Source organism: Leucoraja erinacea, unplaced genomic scaffold, assembly GCF_028641065.1.
Source record: "Leucoraja erinacea ecotype New England unplaced genomic scaffold, Leri_hhj_1 Leri_612S, whole genome shotgun sequence".
NCBI lineage: Eukaryota > Metazoa > Chordata > Chondrichthyes > Rajiformes > Rajidae > Leucoraja > Leucoraja erinaceus.
This window is the reverse complement of record NW_026576523.1, coordinates 32244-54561: the sequence shown is the minus strand read 5'-3', so window position 1 is coordinate 54561 and position 22318 is coordinate 32244. Positions and strand designations below refer to the sequence as shown.

Genomic DNA, 22318 nt, shown 5'->3' with positions numbered 1-22318 from the left:
TCTCTCTCGCTCCTTCCTTGAAGAGTGGAATAAAGTTAGCTATCCTCCAATCCACAGGAACTGATCCTGAATCGATCAGATTTGCTGCCTCACTCAGCCCTACGGCTCCACATTTTCGAGCGACTTCTGGGGGGTGGATTTTGCCCTGATTAAAGGAGGGGCTGGACAACCTATACTGTGTTTCTCTGCACTGAGAAAAGTGCAATTCATAAAACTGAGCTTGCCAGGGTTATGCTTAAATGCACAGGAAGATATATCTCATGAGAGGTTTATTTTGTTTATGTCAAGTCACTCAGTTGGCCCTTGTGCATTTTTAAATTATACAACAGCTTTAGTTTTTAGATGTGTTCAATTCACAGTTCGTTCAAAAACAACCTCTTTTATTCATCTTGCTCTAAACAGATTCTTCATCCACTCTGTCATTGAGTCACAGCAGAGTAGTTCAAGACCATTTCATTCTTCTGTATTTCAGTCCTTTTGAAGTCGCTCTATTTTTGCTCCAAGTCATTGGTTGGTTCATATATAAAATCCAATGGAAGAATTTCCAAGGGTATTTTAACCAACTGATCATCGTAGGAACGCAAAGTCCAGAGTTTCTCCAGTTCATAGATTTCCCTGGTTTCAGGTAGCATAAAGTGTACAATGATGTTCCCTTAGTAGGTGAGGTGAGAAGGAAAAAGAAAAGCAATATCAGATAAAGATTACATCATTATACGTTCCTTACAATACTCCAGTCAGCACACTGAAAATTACACTACTACTTTTTAACCATATTCATTATTCCAATCAACCCCTTGCATTGTACTTATTAAAGAAAATAGTCACATGACACCAAAGCTTATAATTTATATATTGAAATAGTAAATACAGATAGATTGTGGGTTGTTTTCCCTAAATAAATCCAGTGCCTAATCATAGGTTTCGAGCCATGGGCAATGCTTTAAAAATAACAGCTCAATCTCCAAATGATGACTATAGTTGTGCTACTACACCTGCAGTAAGTTAAACTATGTAGGCAAACATTAAAGGCAACAAACTAAGACCAATTTGTATCAGGCACTGAGGGTCCATGCACATTAACCTCCATTCCTAGTCAATGGCCAAGTACCAAATAAATTATACGTAGGTTTCATCAAGATGTGTGGCAAATTAGTTTTGACAATGACAATTGGACTGACCCCATCTGGAAAGGCCAAGAATAATCTCCACAAGACTACTGGGTATACTCAACAAGCCAGAAGCTCAATACCATCGATCAGATGCCATACAACTGTGGCAAGGCCTGAATCCAACAAAATTAACTGAAAATGGGGAAATGAGTACTGACCATGATTAATCTACTGAATGAGCCAATGCTTTCCATGCCCATTTTAAGCAGTCAAACAAAGCTCCACCAGGGTGTGAGCTTCATTCCTCACGGGCTCTGACCCATCCATGTCAGATCTGCTTTCACAAGGGTAAACGCTCAAAGCAGCTGGCCCGGATGGATCCTAAAATAGTGCGCCATATTCTTAGATGATTTTTCAATCTCTCACTTTTAACAATCTACTGCCCCCCCATTTACTTCAAGAAAACCTCCGTCATTCCAGTCCCCAAGAAAAGCTGGAGTAACTCGGGGGTCTTCTTCTTGCGTATGGCATGCACAGCCTAAAGTTATAGGTCAACTTGTTCTATTTGATTGTGCACACCGGGTTGATTGCATTCGTCGAAACAGGGCGGACCACGTGAAGGTTGCAATCAAAAAGTGACTTATAACATTGACACTCTAGGTCCAACATCAATCATGATGAAGTACTTTGAAATATTGGTAATAGTGTCTCTTGGTGTGTCTTGTGTGGGGAGTGGTGGGAGGGGGAAAGGGGGGAACTGCTTGTGGTCGCCCCCTCGACGGAGAGGCAACTTTTACCATGTCTCCCTCGCAGCCTAACAGCTTGGATTGGAGCCTGGAGACGGGCCCGGAGCTTCAGCAGGGGGCAAAGTGTGGACTTTTCCATCGCGGAGCGGGTGAACTCTTGCCGTGGGTCGCCAGAGAGGAGAGCTCCAATTGCTGGCCCGTGGACTGTTACATCCTCAAGCCACGGTCTGCGGAGCTTCTAGCCACGGGCGCGGCATGGACTTGCCATCCGGAGGCTGGGATCCCTCGCCGGGGGTCGCGGGAGAAGAGCTCCGACAGCCGGCCTGCAGCCTATAACATCCTGAAGCCGCGCTCTCCAGTAAGAAAGCGCCGATTCGGGACCTCCAAGCCGCGGAGGGTGTTTGACCGTTTCGACGTAGGAGTTTCAATCATCCCGACGAGAGGGCCTATACATCGGCCTGTTCGTAGCGGCGACTACGGAGGGTTCATGGCCCCGACCATGGGTTAACAAACAGGTGGCCTGACTGAACTTTGTGCCTTCCACCACAGTGAATAATGCTGTGGTGGATGTTTGTGCTAAATCTTATTGTGTATTGTGTGTTCTTTTTAAGTGTATCGCTGCTGGCAAATTCATTTCACTGTACCTTCGGGTGTATGTGACAAATAAAATTGACTTTGACTTTAGCCTACATCTGTACCAATCAGGCAGGACAGTGGCACGGCAGTAACGTTTCTGCCTTACAGCGCCAGAGACCCAATTTCAAACCTGACTATGGGTGGTGTCTGTTCGGAGTTTGTATGTTCTCCCTGTGACCATGTGTTTTCTCCAGGTGTTCCGGTTTCCTCCTACACTCCAAAGATGTATAGGTTTATCGGTCAATTGGCTTCCGTAAGTTGTAAATTCTCCCTAATGCGTAGGAAAGCGTTAGTGTACGAGTTGATCGCTGGTCGACACTGACTCGGTGGGCAATTTGAAATTTGGAACAGAAAAAATCACATGTGGTTAAAGTACATTTTTATACATTTTGGTTTCACTAGGTAGAAATTTCAGGGCGCCATAATGTTTGGTTTCACAGGTGTTTGTAATTGCTCCGGTGTGTTTAATTGCCTCCTTTATGCAGGTATATGAGAGCTCTCAGCACCTAGTCTTTCTTCCAGCCTTTCCATCACCTTTGGAAACTTTTATTGCTGTTTATCAACATGAGGACCAAAGTTGTGCCAATGAAAGTCAAATAAGCCATTATGAGACTGAGAAACAAGAATAAAACTGTTAACATCAGCCAAACCTTAGGCTTACCAAAATCAACTGGAACATAATTAAGAAAGAGAGCACTGGTGAGCTTACTAATCACAAAGGGACTGGCAGGCCAAGGAAGACCTCCACAGCTGATGACAGAAGAATTCTATCTCTTATAAAGAAAAATCCCCAAACATCTGTCCGACAGATCAGAAACACTCTTCAGGAGTCAGGTGTGGATTTGTCAATGACCACTGTCCGCAGAAGACTACATGAACAGAAATACAGAGGCTGCACTGCAAGATGCAAACCACTGGTTAGCCGCAAAAATAGGATGGCCAGGTTACAGTTTGCCAAGAAGTACTTAAAAGAGCAACCACAGTTTTGGAAAAAGGTCTTGTGGACAGATGAGAGGAAGATTAACTTACATCATAGTGATGGCAAGAGCAAAGTATGGAGGAGAGAAGATCCAAAGTATACCACCTCATCTGTGAAACATGGTGCTGGGGGTGTTATGGCCCGGGCATGTATGGCTGCTGAAGGTACTGGCTCACTTATCGTCATTGATGATACAACTGCTGATGGTAGTAGAATAATGAATTCTGAAGTGTGTAGACATATCCTATCTGCTCGTTCAAACAAATGCCTCAAAACTCATTGGCCAGCGATTCATTCTACAGCAAGACAATGATACCAAACATACTGTTAAAGCAACAAAGGAGTTTTTCAAAGCTAAAAAATGGTAAATTCTTGTGGCCAAGTCAATCACCTGATCTGAACCCAAATGAGCATGCCTTTTATATGCTGAAGGGGACTAGCCCTCAAAACACACATAAGGTAAAGATGGCTGCAATACAGGCCTGGCAGAGCATCACCAGAGAAGACACCCAGCAACTGGTGATGTCCATGAACCGCAGACTTCAAGCAGTCATTGCATGCAAAGGATAGACAACAAAATACTAAACATGACTACTTGCAATTACATGACATTGCTGTGTCCCAAACATTATGGTGCCCTGAAATGGGGGACTATGTATAAACACTGCTGTAATTTCTACATGGTGAAACCAAAATGTATAAAAATGGCTGTTATTAAAATCTGACAATGTACACTTTAACCACATGTGATTTTACAAATCTCAAATTGTGGAATACAGAGGCAGATAAATAAATGATGGACCTTTGACCCAAACATTACGAAGGGCACTGAAGTCCCTTGCAATTTGTGTCCAGTAATAGATCTAATCCCTTGCATTATATTCCGCTCTGGATCACCCTGACAACACAAACACTTTGTCAGTACTCAATTTATTGACCACCGCTCAACCTTCAACACCATAATGCTGAATAGGATTATGACTAAACTTCTGGACCTTGGCCTGGGGTCTACATCAGCAACTGGCTTTTGGACTTTGGCTAACAGACCTCAGTCCTAGAATTGGTCATAACATTTCTCCCAAGTGCTGCTATTCAGGGTTGTGTGCTCAGTCCCCTGCTTTACTTCCTGTCGACCCATGACTGTGACCAAGTACAGCACCAACTTGATCTTTTAGTGACACCACTGTTGTCGGCCACATCAACAATATGAGATGGAGTAGACTTTAGATGTTAGAGGTACGGTGTGAAAACAGGCCCATTGTGGGAAGGGGAATGAAAGTGTTTGGCAACTGGGAGACCAGGTAAGTCCAGGCGGACTGAGCAAAGATGTTCAGCAAAATGATCACCCAGTCTACGTTTGGCCTCACCGATGTATAAGAGTCCACACTTTAAACAACGGATACAGTAGATGAGGTTGGAGGAGATGCAAGTGATGTACATCCGCAAGATTAAAGGTAGACTGGGTGGTCGTTTTGCTGAACACCATTGCTCAGTCCGCCTGGACCTACCTGACGGTTGCCAAACACTTCAATTCCCATTCCCACACTGACCTTTCTATCTAGGCCTCATCCATTGTCAGAGTGAGGCTAAACGCAAATTGGAGGAATAGCAACTCTATTTGGCTTGGGCAGTGTGGTATGATGTTGATATCTCTAACTTCAAGTAACCTCTGCATTCCCTCTCTCTCCATCTCTCTCCCACCCAAGTCGCATCAACTTCTCGTTCTCACCCAGCAAACAGCTAACAGGGGCCTGTTTCCTTTATCATCATTACTTTTTTGCATATCTTTCATTTATTTGTTCTATACCTCTCTACATCACCATCTATATCTCTTCTTTCCCTTTCCCTTTCCCATGACCGTCAGTCTGAAGCAAAATGTCACCCATTCCTTCTCTCCAGAAATGCTGCCTGTCCTGCTGAGTTACTCCAGCATTTTGATTCTATCCTTGGTTTAAAACAGCATCTGCACTTCCTTCCTACACAATTTCATTGCACTTGGTGTATATGACAATAAACTAATTTGAATCCGGGCCAGTTAGTTTCACTCCAGCTACTTATTGTATGGCCACATATATATCAAGTGTCTGTTCTCGGGATTCAGCTGACTTCCAAACCCCCAGATCTGGTTCTAGTTTATATCCAAGAACATTCAGAACAGGATTTTGTAATTGTTTCCAACTACACACTGTTTAGCTCGACTCTAGGTAACCTGCAGCCGGAGTCTACACCAATAGCAGCAAAACATATTATTTCAACGCCTCATATGGACAGAAAGTATGCTTATCGTTTACAACTCCCCAAAGCTCTCCATATTTTTCTCAATTCTGATACCAACTATGAAGAGAGGAAATGTTTAGAGGGACATGAGCCAAGTGCAGGCAAATGGGACTCAGTTATATGGAGCATCTTGGACAGCAAGGACGAATTGAATCGAAGAGCCTGCTTTCAATGCTATATGACTGACGCTATTCAAATAACAATGCTAAAAAGATTAATAAAATGTAAAAAAACATGCAGACTCACCAAAATCTATGCACTTCCAATCATCGGTATCTTTCCCTTCAATGTGAACATGGTAATTCTCTTCTCTCTTCAAGTGTTTATGCTGAAGAATAAAAACAACCATTCATTAAAAATTCAATTATATTACACAGATAGAAAATGCAGGGTGACTTGGACAGGTTGGGGGAGTGGGCAAATGAATGGCAGATGAAGTTTAATGTGGATAAATGTGAGGTTATCCACTTTGGTAGCAAAAACAGGAAGGCAGATGGCGTCTAAATGGCGTCAAGTTGGGAAAAGGGGAAGTACAACAGGATCTGGAGTTTAGAAGGATGAGAGGATATCTCATTGAAACATATAAAATTGTTAAGGGTTTGGACACGCTAGAGGCAGGAAACATGTTCCCGATGTTGGGGGAGTCCAGAACCAGGGGCCACACTTTAAGAATAAGGAGTAAGCCATTTAGAACGGATACGAGGAAACACTTTTTCTCACAGAGTGGTGAGTCTGTGGAATTCTCTGCCTCAGAGGGCGGTGGAGGCCGGTTCTCTGGATGCTTTCATGAGAGAGCTAGATAGGGTTCTTAAAAATACGGAGTCAGAAGATATGGGGAGAAGGCAGGAACGGGGTACTGATTTGGGATGATCAGCCGTTATCACATTGAATAGCGGTGCTGACTCGAAGGGCCGAATGGCCTACTCCTGCACCTATTGTCTATTGTCTATATATAACTGAAAGAATAAAATAATCCAACATCATCTCCGATCTGCGCTTTGTGGGAACGTTAGCCTGAAATGTCCTCGAAGGGGCAAAACACCTGCACTGCAGTTTTCTTATTTAGCTGATCTTACCTTGAATAAATGTCAAGGAATTCCTAGGTTCAGGTTGATTGGCGAGATCATAGAGACAGAAAATGCTGGAGTAACTCAGCGGGACAGGCAACATCTCTGGAGGGAAGGAATGGGTGACGTTTTGGGTCGAGACCCTTCTTTAGATCCTACAGAAGTGTTTTGATGGCAGGTTGCTTACTGAATTCAAGTAATGCAGATGTGTATAAAAGTCCTGATTATTAACAGATTTTATGACTGACATTCACAAACATTCAAAATTACTGAAGACTAAGCCTGCTATTAAATTTAAATAATGAAACATATTTACATTTTACTATATCATGACATTTTGGTAGAACAAACCAGGCCAGGACACACAGAATAAAATGATAGGGCCTGAGGGAACGGTTTAAAACAGAGAGACCAAGGGGTGCAGGTACATAGTTTCATGAAGGTGCTGGAACAGTTGGACAGGGTAGTGAAGAAGACATTTGGCACACTACCCTTTGTTGACCAGTATGTTGAGTACAGGAGTTGTACAAGATGTTGCCAAGACACATTTGGAGTACTGTACAGTTCTGGTCACGCTGCTGGGAGAATGAGTCCATTAAACTGGAAAGGGTGCAAAAAGGATATCCAAAGATTTAACCAGTCTGGAGGGTTTCAGCTATAATGAGTTGTAGGATAAGCCGACTCTTTTTCCCCCCAGGTGTAAGAGGCTGAGGGGTGACCTTACAGAGGTATACCAATTCATGAGGAGCATAGAAAAGGTGAATAGCCACAGTCTTTACATCAGGGTAGGGAAGTCAAAAATTAAAAGGCATACGTTTAAGGTGAGAGGGCAAATACTTTAAAAAAAAAAGGATGTATGGGGTAACATTTTCACACCTGGGAGTGATGTCATAGATTAACACAGTATGGAAACAGTCCCTTCGGCCCAATTTGTCCACACTGGCCAACATGTCCCAGCTACACTAGTCACACCTGCCTGCACTTGGTCTATATCCCTCCAAACCTGTCCTATCCATGTACAGAGCTGCCAAGTTTTGTCAGAGCATTTCAGTATTCTAGTACCTGAAAATCAGTATTTTGCTGAAGAAATCAGTATTTTTACAGTGCTGAAAAATGTTTTTTTTAATGTGTGGTCATACCCATGTAAGAGTACAAGAATGTATAACTTTGCTACCTGTTGACATGTCTTCTACACACCTTACTTGACAGTGCATTCATTGCCATCTCTTTGTATACTTCTCTTTGAACGGCTGCTTCCTGCTTTAGCACCAGGAAGCCATTTTGGAAGCCTCCCTCGCTCTCTCTCCCTCCTTCCTCTCTTTCCCTCCCTCTCCCTCCCCCTTTCCCTCCCTCTTCCTCCGTCTCTCCTTCCTTTTTTTTCTCCCTCCCCCGCTCCTTTTCCCTCTCTCCTTCTCCCTCCCTCTCTCCTTCTCCCTCCTCGAACAGTCTGTGGCCCATAGCGCTATGTGTAAAGGCAATAGCGCTCCAGCTGGTAGCGCTATAGTTAGAACCCTTAGCTCTGTCGCGCTAAACTGACGGTGCTGTTTAAACCTGTAGCGGGACAGGCAGATCAAAGCTTACAAAAATAATAATTCATAATTCATAGATCCCTCTGCTCTACAACACTCCCCAGAGGCCTACCATTCACTATGTAGGTCCTGTCCTTGTTAGACATCCCAAAAACGTAACACCTCATACTTCTCTGTATTAAATTCCATCAACCATTCCTCAGCCCACCTGGCCAATCGATCCAGATCCTGCTGCAATCTTTCACAGCCATCTTCACTATGTGCAAAACCACTGACTTTTGTATCCGCAAACTAGCTAATCTTGCCCTGTATGCTCTCATCCAAATCATTGATGTAGATGAGTAAAGATGACAAACAATAACGGGCCCAGCACCTAACCCTGAGGCACACCTGTACAAGGAACAAACTGTCAGAGGAAGTGATAGAAGGTGGGTAAGCTTTGGAGGGATGTGGGCCACCCAGGGAGGTGGGACTAGCTCGGTTAATCAGCTTGGCCGGCATGAATAAATTGGGCTAAAGAACATATTTCCATGCTGTATTATTCTGTGACTCTATAAGATCACCATACCATTGCCTCTCTATTTACTGCTCAGCTGTTTTCCATTGAAATAATTGGAATTGAAAGAGGAAGTCTTCCTAACATATTAAACTGGGTAACTGCAGGAAAGTGGCACTCCAAGAAGAGGAATATGCATTGGGAGCAACTATGATGACCTACTGTTAGATTGTTCATGGCCATTCCTAAATATAAAATATACATCTAAAAAAATCCTGACAGCTAATTAAGGAAATTTCAGCATTTTTTTTTTTAAATGCTGCTAAAGATGTGTAAACTAGTCTTTCCTCAATTTGTACATAATTCATAGATCTTTCTTAACTTGCTCTAGTGGATAAAGTTTCATTTATGGTTAATTGCCAAAGGAATGCTCTTGAGAATTGATACCTATTAGTATAATGAAAGCTCATGCAAGCTTTGATGTTAGAGTATTTCATGCCAGATTTCTGTCCTGTTTGCCAAGCACTGTAAATAGACCTTGGAGAAGAGTTCCTCAAATCTGATTTCTCTTAAAACAATGAGGAATGGCAGATAATTGCACCAGCTACATTCCTGGCAATACCAGTTCAATTCCTCAAATATTTATAAACCTGCGTGGTTGACAATGTAGAGAGTTGAGAGCCTTAGCAGCAAGATTTTCCTAAGTTAATAGGAACAGATAATGGACACAGAATGCAGCTTCTAGTCAGGCACTTATTTGGGTCATTTACAAATTGTGAAGCTATGCGTCATATCCAAAGTACAGATCATTAACATACATTAGAAAGTTCAGCGATCCTACTATCATCCTCAGATGAATACCAGTCTGCAAAACAACCGTTCACCATTTCACTCTTTACTTCCTATCTCTTAATTAATTCATATTCACACTGCCAGTGCTCCTTTTATTCATGGACTTTTATTCATTTGTCATAAGTTGTGAGGCCCACCAGGAGGAAAGATGAAGGCATAAATGAACAGACCAACAGCATAAATTGCTACTATAGTGAACGGGAGGCCAAAGTCTCAACAGTTCAGTTAGAAAGTAATTCATGAAGGCTTCGCATAATTCCTTTGTTTTCAAACCTTATTGAACTATTTTTTTCCTTTGGCTGGTAGAAAATCCAAGTCATACGGGAAGGAAATGGAGATTCAAGATGGTGTTGCACTGCAATGTGGAGAACTATTTTCTGCACTCTGCATTTCCCATTTGCTCTATCTATTGTACTTGAGTTTGACCTGATTGTGACCTACATATGGTGTATCTGATCTGTTTGGATAGCATGTAAAATAAAGCTTTTCAGTGTACCTCAGTACACGTGACAATAATAAACCGCAACCTGAGAAGTGCGAGTGATAGGTTACGACATTGATCAGGAGGAAAAGGTGGGTTTAGGAGAGAACTTAAAGAAATTGAGGGCAAAGTGGGACCATTAAATATGACAAATAAGATTAAGGAGAATCCAAAGGCATTGTGAACGTATCTCAAAAGGATATGTGTAGGAAGGAACTGCAGATGTTGGTTTATACGACCAGAAACATTACCCTTCCTTCTCTTCAGAGATGCTGCCAGTCCCCCTGAGTTACTCCAGCATTTTGTGTCTATCAGAAGGATATACCTGGCTATGTGCGGAACCAGGGGATGTGGGTAAGGTCCTGAATTAATACTTTTCATTTGCATTCACCAAGGAGAAGGACATGGAATATACTGAGTTTGGAAGAGGTACCTTGATAATGTGGAGCATGTCACTATTAAGCAGGAGGAGTCATTAGATGTCATGGAACTCAGTGTATAAATCCACAGTGATTGATCTCAGGATGCGTTGGGAAGCAAGGGAGGAGATAACCCGGGATCTGATAGGGATTTTTGGCATCTTTATTAGCCACAGATGAGGTACCATAAGAATGGAGGATAGCTAATACTTTTCCTTTATTTCAGAAGGGCAGCAAAGACAAGCCAGGTCACTGCAGCCAGTGAGTCTTAGGTCGATGGGAGAAATTATTGGAGAAAATTCAAAGGGATTGGATTTATGTACTTTTTTAAAAAGTGGGTACTGGTCATGGATAGTCAGCATGGCTTTAAGCGGGAGAAATCCTGCATCACTACTGAGTTTTTTGAGGAGGTAGACAAGAAGCAAGCACAGCAGCAGATTGTCTACATGGACTTCACCAAGACATTTGACAAGGTCTTGCATGGTATGCTGGTCAAGAAAGTTAAGGCATAGGGGATTCAAGATGAGCTGGGTAACTGTATCTAAAATTGGCTTGGTGATAGGAGGCAGAGGATAATGGCAGAAGACTGCTTTTCTGAATGCATATTCTCTTTTAATTTTGTGCACCTATGTCATATTTCCCCTCAGCGTCCTCTGCTCCAAGAAAAACAAATCCAGCTTACCCAGTCTTGCCTTGTAATTGAAATTAAAACATTCCTTCATGCACAGGCTATATAGCAGGAGTGTGATAGAATAATTTCAATGTCCGTGGATGAGTGCAATTCCAATTATGCTCAAGAAGCTCAAGTGCATCCATTTGGTACACAATGATTACACAAAATACCATTGCAAGATGCGTTGGTGCAACTTCCCAATGCTTCTTAAGAGGTGCCACTCAAACCTCCAGTAGTCTGGCATGAAAAGAATAGCAGGTACATTGGAAATATATAATGTTCAAGTTTCGATTCTAGGTACCATCCTGAAACAATATTTACACAATCTGACAGCATTCTGAAAGTGCCATCAAGAAGCCCCAGCAATTTGTAATATACAGTAATTTGTAGTCGACCTAATAATGCGCATATCCAGCAGAAATATATAGTACACAAAAATGCTGGAGAAACTGCTTGGGTCCTTGAATGGAGTCGAGGGAGGAGGTAAAGCGACAATGGAATCGAGCGGGGAGGTAAAATGACATACAAGAAGTAAGACACATACAAGAAGTAAGAAGTAAGAGAGAATACATGAGGTAAAGAAGATACAAGGATCCAAGCAGACGTTCCAGGTGCGACAGAGGTTCACCTGCACCTCCTCCAACCTCATCTATTGCATCCGCTGCACTAGATGTCAGCTGATCTACATCGGGGAGTGCAAGCAGAGGCTTGGCGATCGTTTTGCCAAACACCTCCGCTCGGTCCGCATTAACCAATCTGACCTCCCGGTGGCTGAGCACTTCAACTACCCCTCCCATTCCGTATCCGACCTCTCTGTCCTGGGTCTCCTCCATGGCCAGAGCGAGCACCACCGGAAATTGGAGGAACAGCACCTCATATTCCGCTTGGGGAGTCTGCATCCTGGTGGCATGAACATTGAATTCTCCCAATTTTGTTAGCCCTTGCTGTCTTCTCCCCTTCCTATCTCTCCCTCAGCCCTCGGACTCCTTCTCCTCCTTTTTCCTTTCTTCCGTCTGAAGAAGGGTTTGGGCCTGAAACATTGTCTATTTCCTTCACTCCATAGATGCTGCCTCACCCGCTGAGTATCTCCGGCATTTTTGTGCACCTTCGATTTTCCAGCATCTGCACCTTCATAAACAGCAGAAATATATTATGTGCATTGTTTATCCTATGTGCAACATATGGTTTAACTGACCAAAGATTAAAGAATTTGAGTTCTGGTTAAATATTTTGCTTGGGATAATATAAATTATTTAATTTTAATAAAATAACAAACACCTAAGTTTTAGAATGCATTTTTGCAAAAATGCATTTTAATACATTGTCAACAAAATTAAAAATGTCAGGGTGAATGCTAGAGAAGGTGAACTTTAACTTATTTGCCTAATCAAAAAACAAAACTACATCAGGGTTTGACTTTTGAAGGATCATAATTCACAATTAGAATATCAACAAAATCTAATTATACCACTTACCACTTTTACTGCATACTGTGCCATGGCTTGTAAATGTCTTGCAGAAGTTCCACTTACAACAATAAAATAATCAGCATACTTTATTTCTGTAGGAAGTTTGATAACGCATATTTCGTTGGCATTTTCTTGGCGTAACAAAGCCACCAAAACATCAATGTTAAACACTGGCTGGTAAATAGAACCTAATAGAAAGCAGAGTATATTCTTAGAAACATTACTTGAAAATAGCTCAGGAAACTTTTGTCTAATGTACAGTGCATTCAGGAATTATTCAGACCCCTTCACTTTTTCCACATTTTGTTACGTTACAGCCTTATTCTAAAATGGATTAAATTCTTTTTTTTTTATCATCAAACTACACACAATACCTCATAATAAAAAAGTGAAGACAGATGTTTAGAAATGTTTGCAATTATAAAGATTTAACTGAAATATCACATTTACAAATGTATTCCGACCCTTTGCTATGACACTCAAAATTGATCCTCGTTGCATCCTGTTTCCATTGATTGTCCTTGAGATGTTTCTACTTGATTGGAGTCTACCAGTGGTAAATTAAATTGATTGGACATGATTTGGAAAGTCACACACCTGTGTATACAAGGTCTCGCAGTTGAGTGCATGCCAGAGCAAAAACCAAGCCATGAAGACGAAGGAATTGTCTGTAGACCTCCGATACAGGATTGTGTCGAGACACAGACCTGAAGAAGGGTATAAAACAATTTCTGCAGCATTGCAAGTCCCGAAGAGCACAGTGGCCTCCGTCATTCATAAATTGAAGAACTTTGAAACCATCAGGACTCTTCATAGAGCTGGCCGCCCGGCCAAACTGAGCAATTGGGGGAAAAGGGCCTTGGTCAGGGAGGTGACCAAGATCCCGATGGTCACTCTGACAGAGCTCCAGAGTTCCTCTGTGGAGATGGGAGAAACTTCCAGAAGGACAACTATATCTGCAGCACTCCACCAATCAGGCCTTTATATTAAGAGTGCCCAGACGGAAGCCACTCTTCAGTAAAAGGCACATGACAGCACGCTTGGAGTTTGCCAAAAGGCACCAAAACCATATTCTCTGGTCTGATGAAACCATAATTGAATTGTTTGGCCAGAATGCCAAGTGTCATGTCTGGAGGAAACCAGGCACCGTTCATCACCTGGCCAATACCTTACCTACGGTGAAACATGGTGGTGGCAGCATCATGCTATGGGGATGTTTTTCAGTGGCAAGAACTAGGAGACTAGTCAGGATCGAGGGAAAGATGAACGGAGCAAAGTACAGAGAGATCCTTGATGAAAGTCTGCTCCAGAGCGTTCAGGCCTCAGACTGGGGCGGATGTTCACCTTGCAAAAGGACCCTAGGCACACAGCCAAAACAACACAGGAGTGGCTTCGTGACAAGTCTGTGCATGTCCTTGAGTGGCCTAGCCCGAGCCCGGACTTGACCCCGATCGAATATTTCTGGTGGGACCTGAAAATAGCTGTGCATCGACGCTCCCCATCCAACCTGACAGAGCTTGAGAGGATCTGCAGAGAAGAATGGGAAAAATGACCCAAATACAGGTGTGCCACGCTTATTAACTTACTTTTGATGAAATTCAGCGAGCAAACGCGATAATTCACGATATTTTGGACCTTTAAAACTCCACGGCAAATGTCTGCTGTTCACTTCCGCTGTTTTCCACCTTCAGTTCCCTTTTGTAATTACCTTGCTTTCTATCTTTTTTTTTTGCCTGAAAATTTAGGTCGCTGTGCTTCACGGTCACCCCGACTAGCACAGAAAATTTCAGCTCAAAAGTCGGCCGTTTTCCATGTTTTTAACGGGTGTGAAAGTGCGTGTTTCCCCATTCACTAACATGTACCGATGTGACATATGTCCTCCAGTTAAAATTTTCGGTTACGTGAGGGGGGGATCTACGCTCATTTGACATTTGGTGAACTCACCCTATACTGTTATCAACCATCTGATCTGTTATCAACCATCCAGCAATGGCCTGTTGTGTAGGAAGGAACTGCAGGTGCTGGTTTAAAGACCCTTCTTCAATGTGTCAGCCTACTGTGTGCCCCACATTTTCTTATCGTTGCTTTTTGAATATCTCCCATTCATTTCTCCTGTGCCGTCTATATCTTTCGTCCCTCTCTCTCCCGAGTCTGAAGAAGGGTCTCGACCCGAAACATCACCCATTCCTTCTGTCCAGAGATGCTGCTTGAGTTACACCAGCATTGTGTGTCTATCTTCCCAAATATTAAACTGAGACTGCATGTCAGATGGAGGTAGAAAGATTCCGAAGCGGAGGATTACCACTGGTGTTCAACAACTATGTATCCCTATTTATTCCAAATCTATCAATCCAGACATTAACTTCTCCAGTTGGGGCATCACTTACGCAGCACATACCGAAGTGCAATACCTCACACACTTAACAAGATGCCATGTTACCGTGCTGTTCTGCGCGTTAGTATTTGGTTGCACCCTGACCCTGCGATGTACCTGGTTCCTCCGCCGTGCACCTCTCCATATGCTCGCTGCTGCAGTCCCGGGAACCGCGGAGCCTGAGCCCGGGAGCGTGGTCGCCTCGCGCTGCCCGAGCCCGGGGATCTGGGCAGAGCAGCGCGCGCTGACCGGGCTCTCGAGCCGCCCGCAGCACGTTCCGGGCACCGCAGCCAGCGAGCGCTGCAAGAGCAGCGACCACCTTCATCATCGCCTGTAAACCACCCACCAGCACCAGGCCGGCCCAGGGGAAATCGCACTACACCAACGATCCTATAGCGGAGCTATAAGATCTTTGCACTGCACTGCAGGAAAGACACGGACGGAAATACCACACAAGCTTCAACCCGACAGCCAAGCACTGCGATTACTAACAGTTCCGGCTTCAAACGAACAGAATTGCGACTTCGAAAAGAGGCGGACACATGACAAGAAAACCTGGCGCGAGATGGAAATTCATTCAATTATATTTCTCAAAGGAAAATAAGAAATATAAATCAAAGATCTTATAGCGGAGCAAGATAGGCTACTCCTGCTAAATGCAATGGGCTGACGTGTAGTAGCTATGGAGGGGATCCTGGGCATTTTTCCCCGCCCATTTTAGTAACCTGAGCCTACCTGACCCGACCCGACTCGCAGTGTAATCAATGTTGCGGGGCAACAGTTTGTGTGGGTCAGATTCATAAATCTGTCAGTACAAACTTCTTGTCATGAATAAAATTTGACTCTGGTAATTGTCTTTTTTAATGTTTTTTAAATCATTTCTTTTTAAATGGCTCACAAGCAGTGTTTGAGTTGATTTTGTAGTAACCGGAACCGACCCGACTCGCAGGGTGATTGACAGGGGGGGACTTTTTGTGTGTGATATAGGGTTAGATTCATAATTCTGTTAGTTCATAATTCTGTTAATTCTTGTTAAAGAATAAAATGTTTATAAACACACATACATGAACATTATATAAATGTATATAATCATATAACACACACAATTATATTTCTTCTGATCCAATAATGAACTTTATTTCAGACTAGACAAGGGACATTAAATAAGAAACATTGTAAATAAGAAACATTGTAAACCTCCCCGCAACTTCACACACACTGGGCCTTATCCCCTCTCCCCGCTGCGGATCCAATCTTTGGCCGGAAGCAAGATGGCGGAGGCAGGTTGCTAAAATGAGTGATATAATCGCCCATGAATCCGCCCATGAGCGTACTACACGTTTGCGTGAGAGTAACCCATCTTGCTTTGCTATAAGATCTTTGATATAAACAACGTGCCTGGAGAACATGAAACTAACTTTAGAGTTGTGATGGAAACGGGTGATTATGGTGGGACAGGAGCTTGGTACAGGGTTGTGGGGGGGCAACCGCAAGAAATGCAACACCTGTCCCTTCACCTCCCCCCTCGACTCCATTCAAGGACCCAAGCAGTCGTTCCAGGTGCGACAAAGGTTCACCTGTGTCTCCTCCAACCTCATCTACTGCATCCGCTGCTCTAGATGTCAGCTGATTTACATCGGGGAGACTATGCGGAGGTTGGGCGATCGTTTCGCCGAACACCTCCGCTCAGTCCGCAATAACCTACCTGAACTCCCGGTGGCTCAGCACTTCAACTCCCCCTCCCATTCCCAATCCGACCTCTCTGTCCTGGGTCTCCTCCATTGCCAGAGTGAGCAACACCGGAAATTGGAGGAATAGCACCTCATATTCCGCCTGGGTTGCTTGCGTCCGGGTGGTATGAACGTTGAATTCTCCCAGTTTTGCTAGCCCTTGCTGTTTTCTCCCCTTCCTTAACCCTCGAGCTGTCTCCTCCCATCCCCCCGCCCCCGTCCAGTTCATTTCTTCTTCTCCCAGTCCCATTGGGTAGAAGATACGGGTGCTTGAAAGTATACAACCAGACTCAGGAACAGCTTCTTCTCTCCATTATCAAGACCTGAACAATCCTTCCAAAAGCTAGTGTATAGTCTTGATTTTCCAACTACCTTGTTGCAGCATTGGAACTTTTCTCTGAAACTATTTTGCTGCAATGCTGAGGAATTATATTCAGCCCTCTGGTATTTTTCTCATGACTCTGCCTGCTGTACTTGTGTTTAGCTTGATTGTATTCATGTATAGTATTATCTGATTAGATTGGATAGCACGCAAACAAAAAAAATTCACTGTACCTCATTACACTGCTCCAAGTAAGAATTTCATTGTTCAGTTTCAGGACATATGACAATAAAACACTCTTGACTCCTACGCATGAGAATAAACGTTAGCAGTGCCACCGTGCAGGCCTCTATTACCAGAGGAATCATTGTGATGGCTGGAGATCAGGGTGGATTGTGCACAATGGAAACCATTCACAACTAATACCTTCAAAGGGGTCTTCAGAAATACAACATTATACATGGATCTCTCGGCTCAACAATGTATTCATAGTCACGAATTTGCCAAGAGTGCAGATGAATAACATTCTGCAGGACATGGTCTTATACTTCAGGATTTTCTGTGGTCATGTGGACTCTCAGCTGTCTTGCCACAGGATCTCTCCAACTTGTCGCAACAGACTTCCAACATCTCTCCCAGTTTGCTGTTCACTGCAGCACCACAGAGGCCATTCAGATACTGTGTTCACAAATAAATGATTTAATCTACCCAGGATCTGTCTGCTTGACAGGTTTTCCATCGCTGCAGACTATCATTTATTTTACACTAAAAAGGAACCTATTTTTTTTCATCATAAGGAAAGGATTTTACTCCCTGAATTTGAATCACGAGATTTCCCTCACGGGGTTAATGTCACAGTGTCAGGGCGCACACGTGACTTCTTCACCCTGGACATTTCCAGCGCTGGCACTGCCAAAGAGGAACACTTTAGTGGCTGTTCACAGCAGTGTCTTCCCCACCACATTAGCTAAGCACAGACACAATTCGAACATCACATTTACTGGAATCATAGAGGAAAGTCACATATTCTCCTGATGATGAGATTTTGTTACTTGCATCAGTATTTGAACGACACATTGAGCAGCAGCAGAGCCATCCTAAAGTGCTGCAGGCTGCATTGTCTCATAAACCAACGATAGTAGTGACTCCAGAGGAAGGAAGCCTGCAGCCTGAAGAGCCGCGGGAACGAGGAAGTAGACAGCTACTGGGGAATGTCTCCGCTCAACAATTACATTCTCAGTTCATTATTGAGTGGAGAGGGAGACATTGACTGGATCATAAGGAATTCAAAATCACAGATCCCTCTTCAAAGCCTCTTTACAATCCAAAGGTTTTCACCAACATTGTACAACATATTTCCATGGCACACCTGACAGGAGCTGCCTCTTCGCATGAATCCCAGTGAAAAGAGCTTGCACATCCACCCCAGACTCTCCAATTACCTACCCACTCCAGGGCCAATCTGCAGGAGACAAGCCATCTAACATCCAACATGTTGTGGAGATTTAGGAGGAAACTGGACACCTGAGAGAAACCCATGTGGTTGCAGGGAGATAGACACAAAATGCTGGAGTAACTCTGCAGGACAGGCAGCATCTCTGGATAGAAGGAATGGGTGACGTTTCAGGTAGCGACCCTTCTTCAGACTCCAGAGGCAGGAAGGTCTGAAGAAGGGACTCGACCCGAAACGTCACCAATTCCTCATATCCAGAGATGCTGCCTGTCCCGCAGAGCTACTCCAGCATTTTGTGTCTATTTTCAGTGTAAACCAGCATCTGAAGTTCCTTCCTACTAATGGTTACAAGGGGAATGTGCAAGCTCCACATATTCAGCACTGGTATCAAATCTGTGTCACTGGATCGTTACAATAACAATTACCTGTAGCATTTCTCTGCCACTCTTCACATTGCTGCAATACATTCATGCTGGAAAAGTGCCAAGCAAAGCCCTGTGGAAAATTGGTGCTGAGCATGTCCATAGTCCTTGATATTACACATAGGCTTTCTGACAGATTTACCAATGCTTCAGATGTTAACATCTATGCTACCTCTAAACTGAGCTACTCTTGTTGGCCTCAAACATGTACAAATCTCATCTCTAACTTACAGTCTTGGTATTAGAGCTTGTGGTACAAACATTAAATTGAGTGACAATGCATCTTCTTATTTCTCTTTTTCTTATTTCTCTCTTTTTCCTCTTATACCACCTCTAGGCCCGACTGCAAATTTTGTCTATTTGAAAGGAGAAAAGCATGTGCACAGCTGTGGTAAGGGAAGGATGGATAGTAAAAACGCTGTATCTCGAGTTTGTTTATTGAAGGAGATAATAATAATGTAAACACGAAGTGGACATGAGGAGATTGTTATAGTGTCAGCAAGCGAGAATTAAACTGTTGGGGCTGACCTTGAATCAGTTAAGGGCCTGTCCCACTTACGTGTCCTTGGCACGCAAATTACGCGACCTCGTGGTCGCGTTGAGCCGCAGTGGTCCTGGGAAGGTCGGGCGCGATTACATGTGTACGCACAGCCGTCTGGAGCGCGTGACGTCATTTGAAGATGGACACAAAGCTAGAGTAACTCAGTGGGACCGGCAGCATCTCTGGAGAGAAGCAATGGGTGACGTTTTGTGTCGAGACTTTCTTTAGTCTGAAAAGAAGGGTCTTGACCTGAAACATCATCCATTGCTTCTCTCCAGAGATGCTGCCGGTCCCGCTGAGTTACTCCTGCATTTTGTGTCTATCTTCAATTTTCTTGGCCCCGCTCTGGGAGTAGAAGTGAGGGCGGATCCGGACCGCAACGGCCGTGAGCCCCAGGCCGAGTTCGGCGATCGTTTGCCTGCTTCTGTTGCTGGTGAAGGTGAGACGTTGTGTTGCACCAGGGTCTTGGGCCTGTCTCACTTTGGCCATCAGTTCCGCGACAGGCCGTTGGCACGCGAAGATTTTGTTCACAACAAATGTCTCGCACAACTACATACCCCTCCGCTCTTCTAAGTGGGACCGGCCCCGCGCGGCCATACGATTCCCGTACGCCTCAACGCGACCACGAGGTCGCGTAATATGCGTGTCAAGGACACGTAAGTGGGACAGGCTCTTTAACTGCTGCAGTATTTTCTTGTGATCCACCTGGTGGTGCAAGGGGTAAGTCTGTCTGTCTGTGTCTTTCTGTCTATCTATTCTCTTTCTCTTCTCTTCTTTTTACATAAAACTCTGATCTTGTGCTCTTCCAGTTTGCGCGGTTCAGTGTAGACCCAGGTCCCATCTTTCTCTCCCTCATCACACCCCTCTCCCCCGCTCGCCATCTGCGGCCCTTCTACCCGTCCCCCCCGGGTCTGCCGGAGCAGATGGACCCTCACTGCCTCGGAGGAGATCTTGTCCACCAGTTCATCGTGATGAGCACCAACTCCATCCCCCCTCCTGCAGCCCAGCGAGCAGGCAGGCAGGTAGGTGGGTGGGCAAGCGGGGACGAGCCAAGCGCGGCTGAGCCGGAGTGGGCAGAGGGAGGAAGTAGCAGGTTGCAGGGTGGCCGAGCAGTTTGCGCGGAGTTTGTGTAACTCACACACACGCACACACACGATACAAACTGGTCCAATCGTCAAGTCAATGGGATCTAAACCACAGCTCACAATGAATGACCTGTGGGGGAAGGAACTGTAGATGCTGCTTTTCATAGCGTTGTTACAAAACCTACCATCAGCGGCACTGTAGATCAGCCAGTGACTCCGGAGGCTTTGTGCATGTGACTCCGGAGGCTTTGGGGGGGCGGGATTAAAATGCAGGCTTGTATTGGTTGCCGGAGAGGGATTTCCTCAGGCTGCTAGCTGATGAAGAAAAATCGTTCGGGCTTCCGTTCCCAGTGTATTTTTTTTTTTTTTTTTTTTTTTAAATTGCTGGACGATTTAATCACTGGATTGAAGTAATAAGCAACTTAGAATATAGAATAGAATAGTTTTATTGTCATTGTAACATGAACCATGTACAACGAAATTTAACGCCTCCATCGCCTTCAACATCACGGATCGCAATATCAGGACAAAACAAAAGGTATGTTGTTTATTTAACATATTATCTTGATTTTTGGTGTGGCTTCGTTCTAATCTTATGACACGAAAATGTTATTTTGGCCCTCTACGAATCAGCCGTGTCTTGCCTGTTGATATGGGCTTAACAATTATGGCAACAGCAACATTCCAATTGATCACTTTCCAGAAACATCCACTCAAGATGATCAAATTCATTATTTTGTTGCACAATCATGTCATAACATCCAAATCATCTATATTTTGTGTTATTGTCTATCCATGACAAATATTTTCATACTAAATATCCACAGTATAGTTTTAGTCAGATGTATTGTGCAAAAAATAATGATTTTGATTATCTTGAGAGAGGATGTTTCTGGATTAATTTACGGGAATTAAACATGAAATTCCTTCAATTTTTCATATAAATTCATGACAAAGTGAGATTAAAAAATGAATACCCTTTAATTGTGAAGCTATGACTGGTCCTAGACTCTCCCATTGGTGGGAGCATCCTCCAAATCCACTATCCGGCCTTTCATTATTTGTGGTATCCTTCTAAACTCCAGAGTATACAAGCCCAACCGCTCCATTCTCTCAGCATATGACAGTCCTTCCTTAAATTAGGGGACCAAAACTGCACACAATACTCCAGGTGTGGTCTCACTAGTAGTATTTCACTACTATGAAGAAATTCCAGGGTACATTGGAATATCCCAACTCCTTGTAGGTGTAATGACGGAGGCAGGCAGAAGATTAAGGACTTACCTCTCCAAAGCATCTCACCATTTGAATTTTTCCCAAGGACAGAAATCAGTCAGAATGTTGACTGTTTCTGACTTCCATGGCCATATTTGTAGTCTTCTTCCCAATCTGCAATCTAGTACAAGACAAAACCACTCCAAGGATTTTTTCATTATTTATTCTTACATTTGTATATTTGCCATTATCCGCTGCAAAATATTTGAACAGCAGCCTGAAAGATGTAAACATTGTTAGTTTACCAGGCATTTCATTGTGAAGGAAGGTAGCCTTATATACAAACGGTTAGAAAGAAATCTGTTGATTCAGCAGAAGAACTTTTCAAAACATTTCTTGTTTATGGGTATTGAACACAAGAAATATTGTGGTGTCATTGGAGA

At 43.6% G+C, this 22318-nt stretch overlaps 1 protein-coding gene across 1 annotated transcript; it reads right to left on the bottom strand.

Moving 5' to 3' along the window:
• Window positions 1–254: 254 nt before the first annotated feature.
• LOC129694306 (mitochondrial assembly of ribosomal large subunit protein 1-like) lies at window positions 255–15546 on the bottom strand. The gene is made up of 4 exons (XM_055631013.1): window positions 15225–15546; window positions 12740–12921; window positions 5994–6075; window positions 255–652 (listed from the first exon to the last, which is right to left on the bottom strand). The coding sequence occupies exons 1-4, from the start codon at window positions 15433–15435 to the stop codon at window positions 489–491; spliced, it is 639 nt and encodes a 212-aa protein (XP_055486988.1). The 5' UTR covers window positions 15436–15546; the 3' UTR covers window positions 255–488.
• Window positions 15547–22318: the final 6772 nt, after the last annotated feature.

What these genes read in the sequence shown, in the direction of transcription:
- LOC129694306 (XM_055631013.1), bottom strand. Translation starts at nt 15,435, where the DNA reads ATGATGAAGGTGGTCGCTGCTCTTGCAGCGCTCGCTGGCTGCGGTGCC. An exon ending in CACAGTATGCAGTAAAAGTG is followed by an intron (nt 6,076 to 12,739) that starts GTAAGTGGTATA and finishes TTTATTCTTCAG; the next exon opens with CATAAACACTTGAAGAGAGA. An exon ending in TTGGAAGTGCATAGATTTTG is followed by an intron (nt 653 to 5,993) that starts GTGAGTCTGCAT and finishes TCACCTACTAAG; the next exon opens with GGAACATCATTGTACACTTT.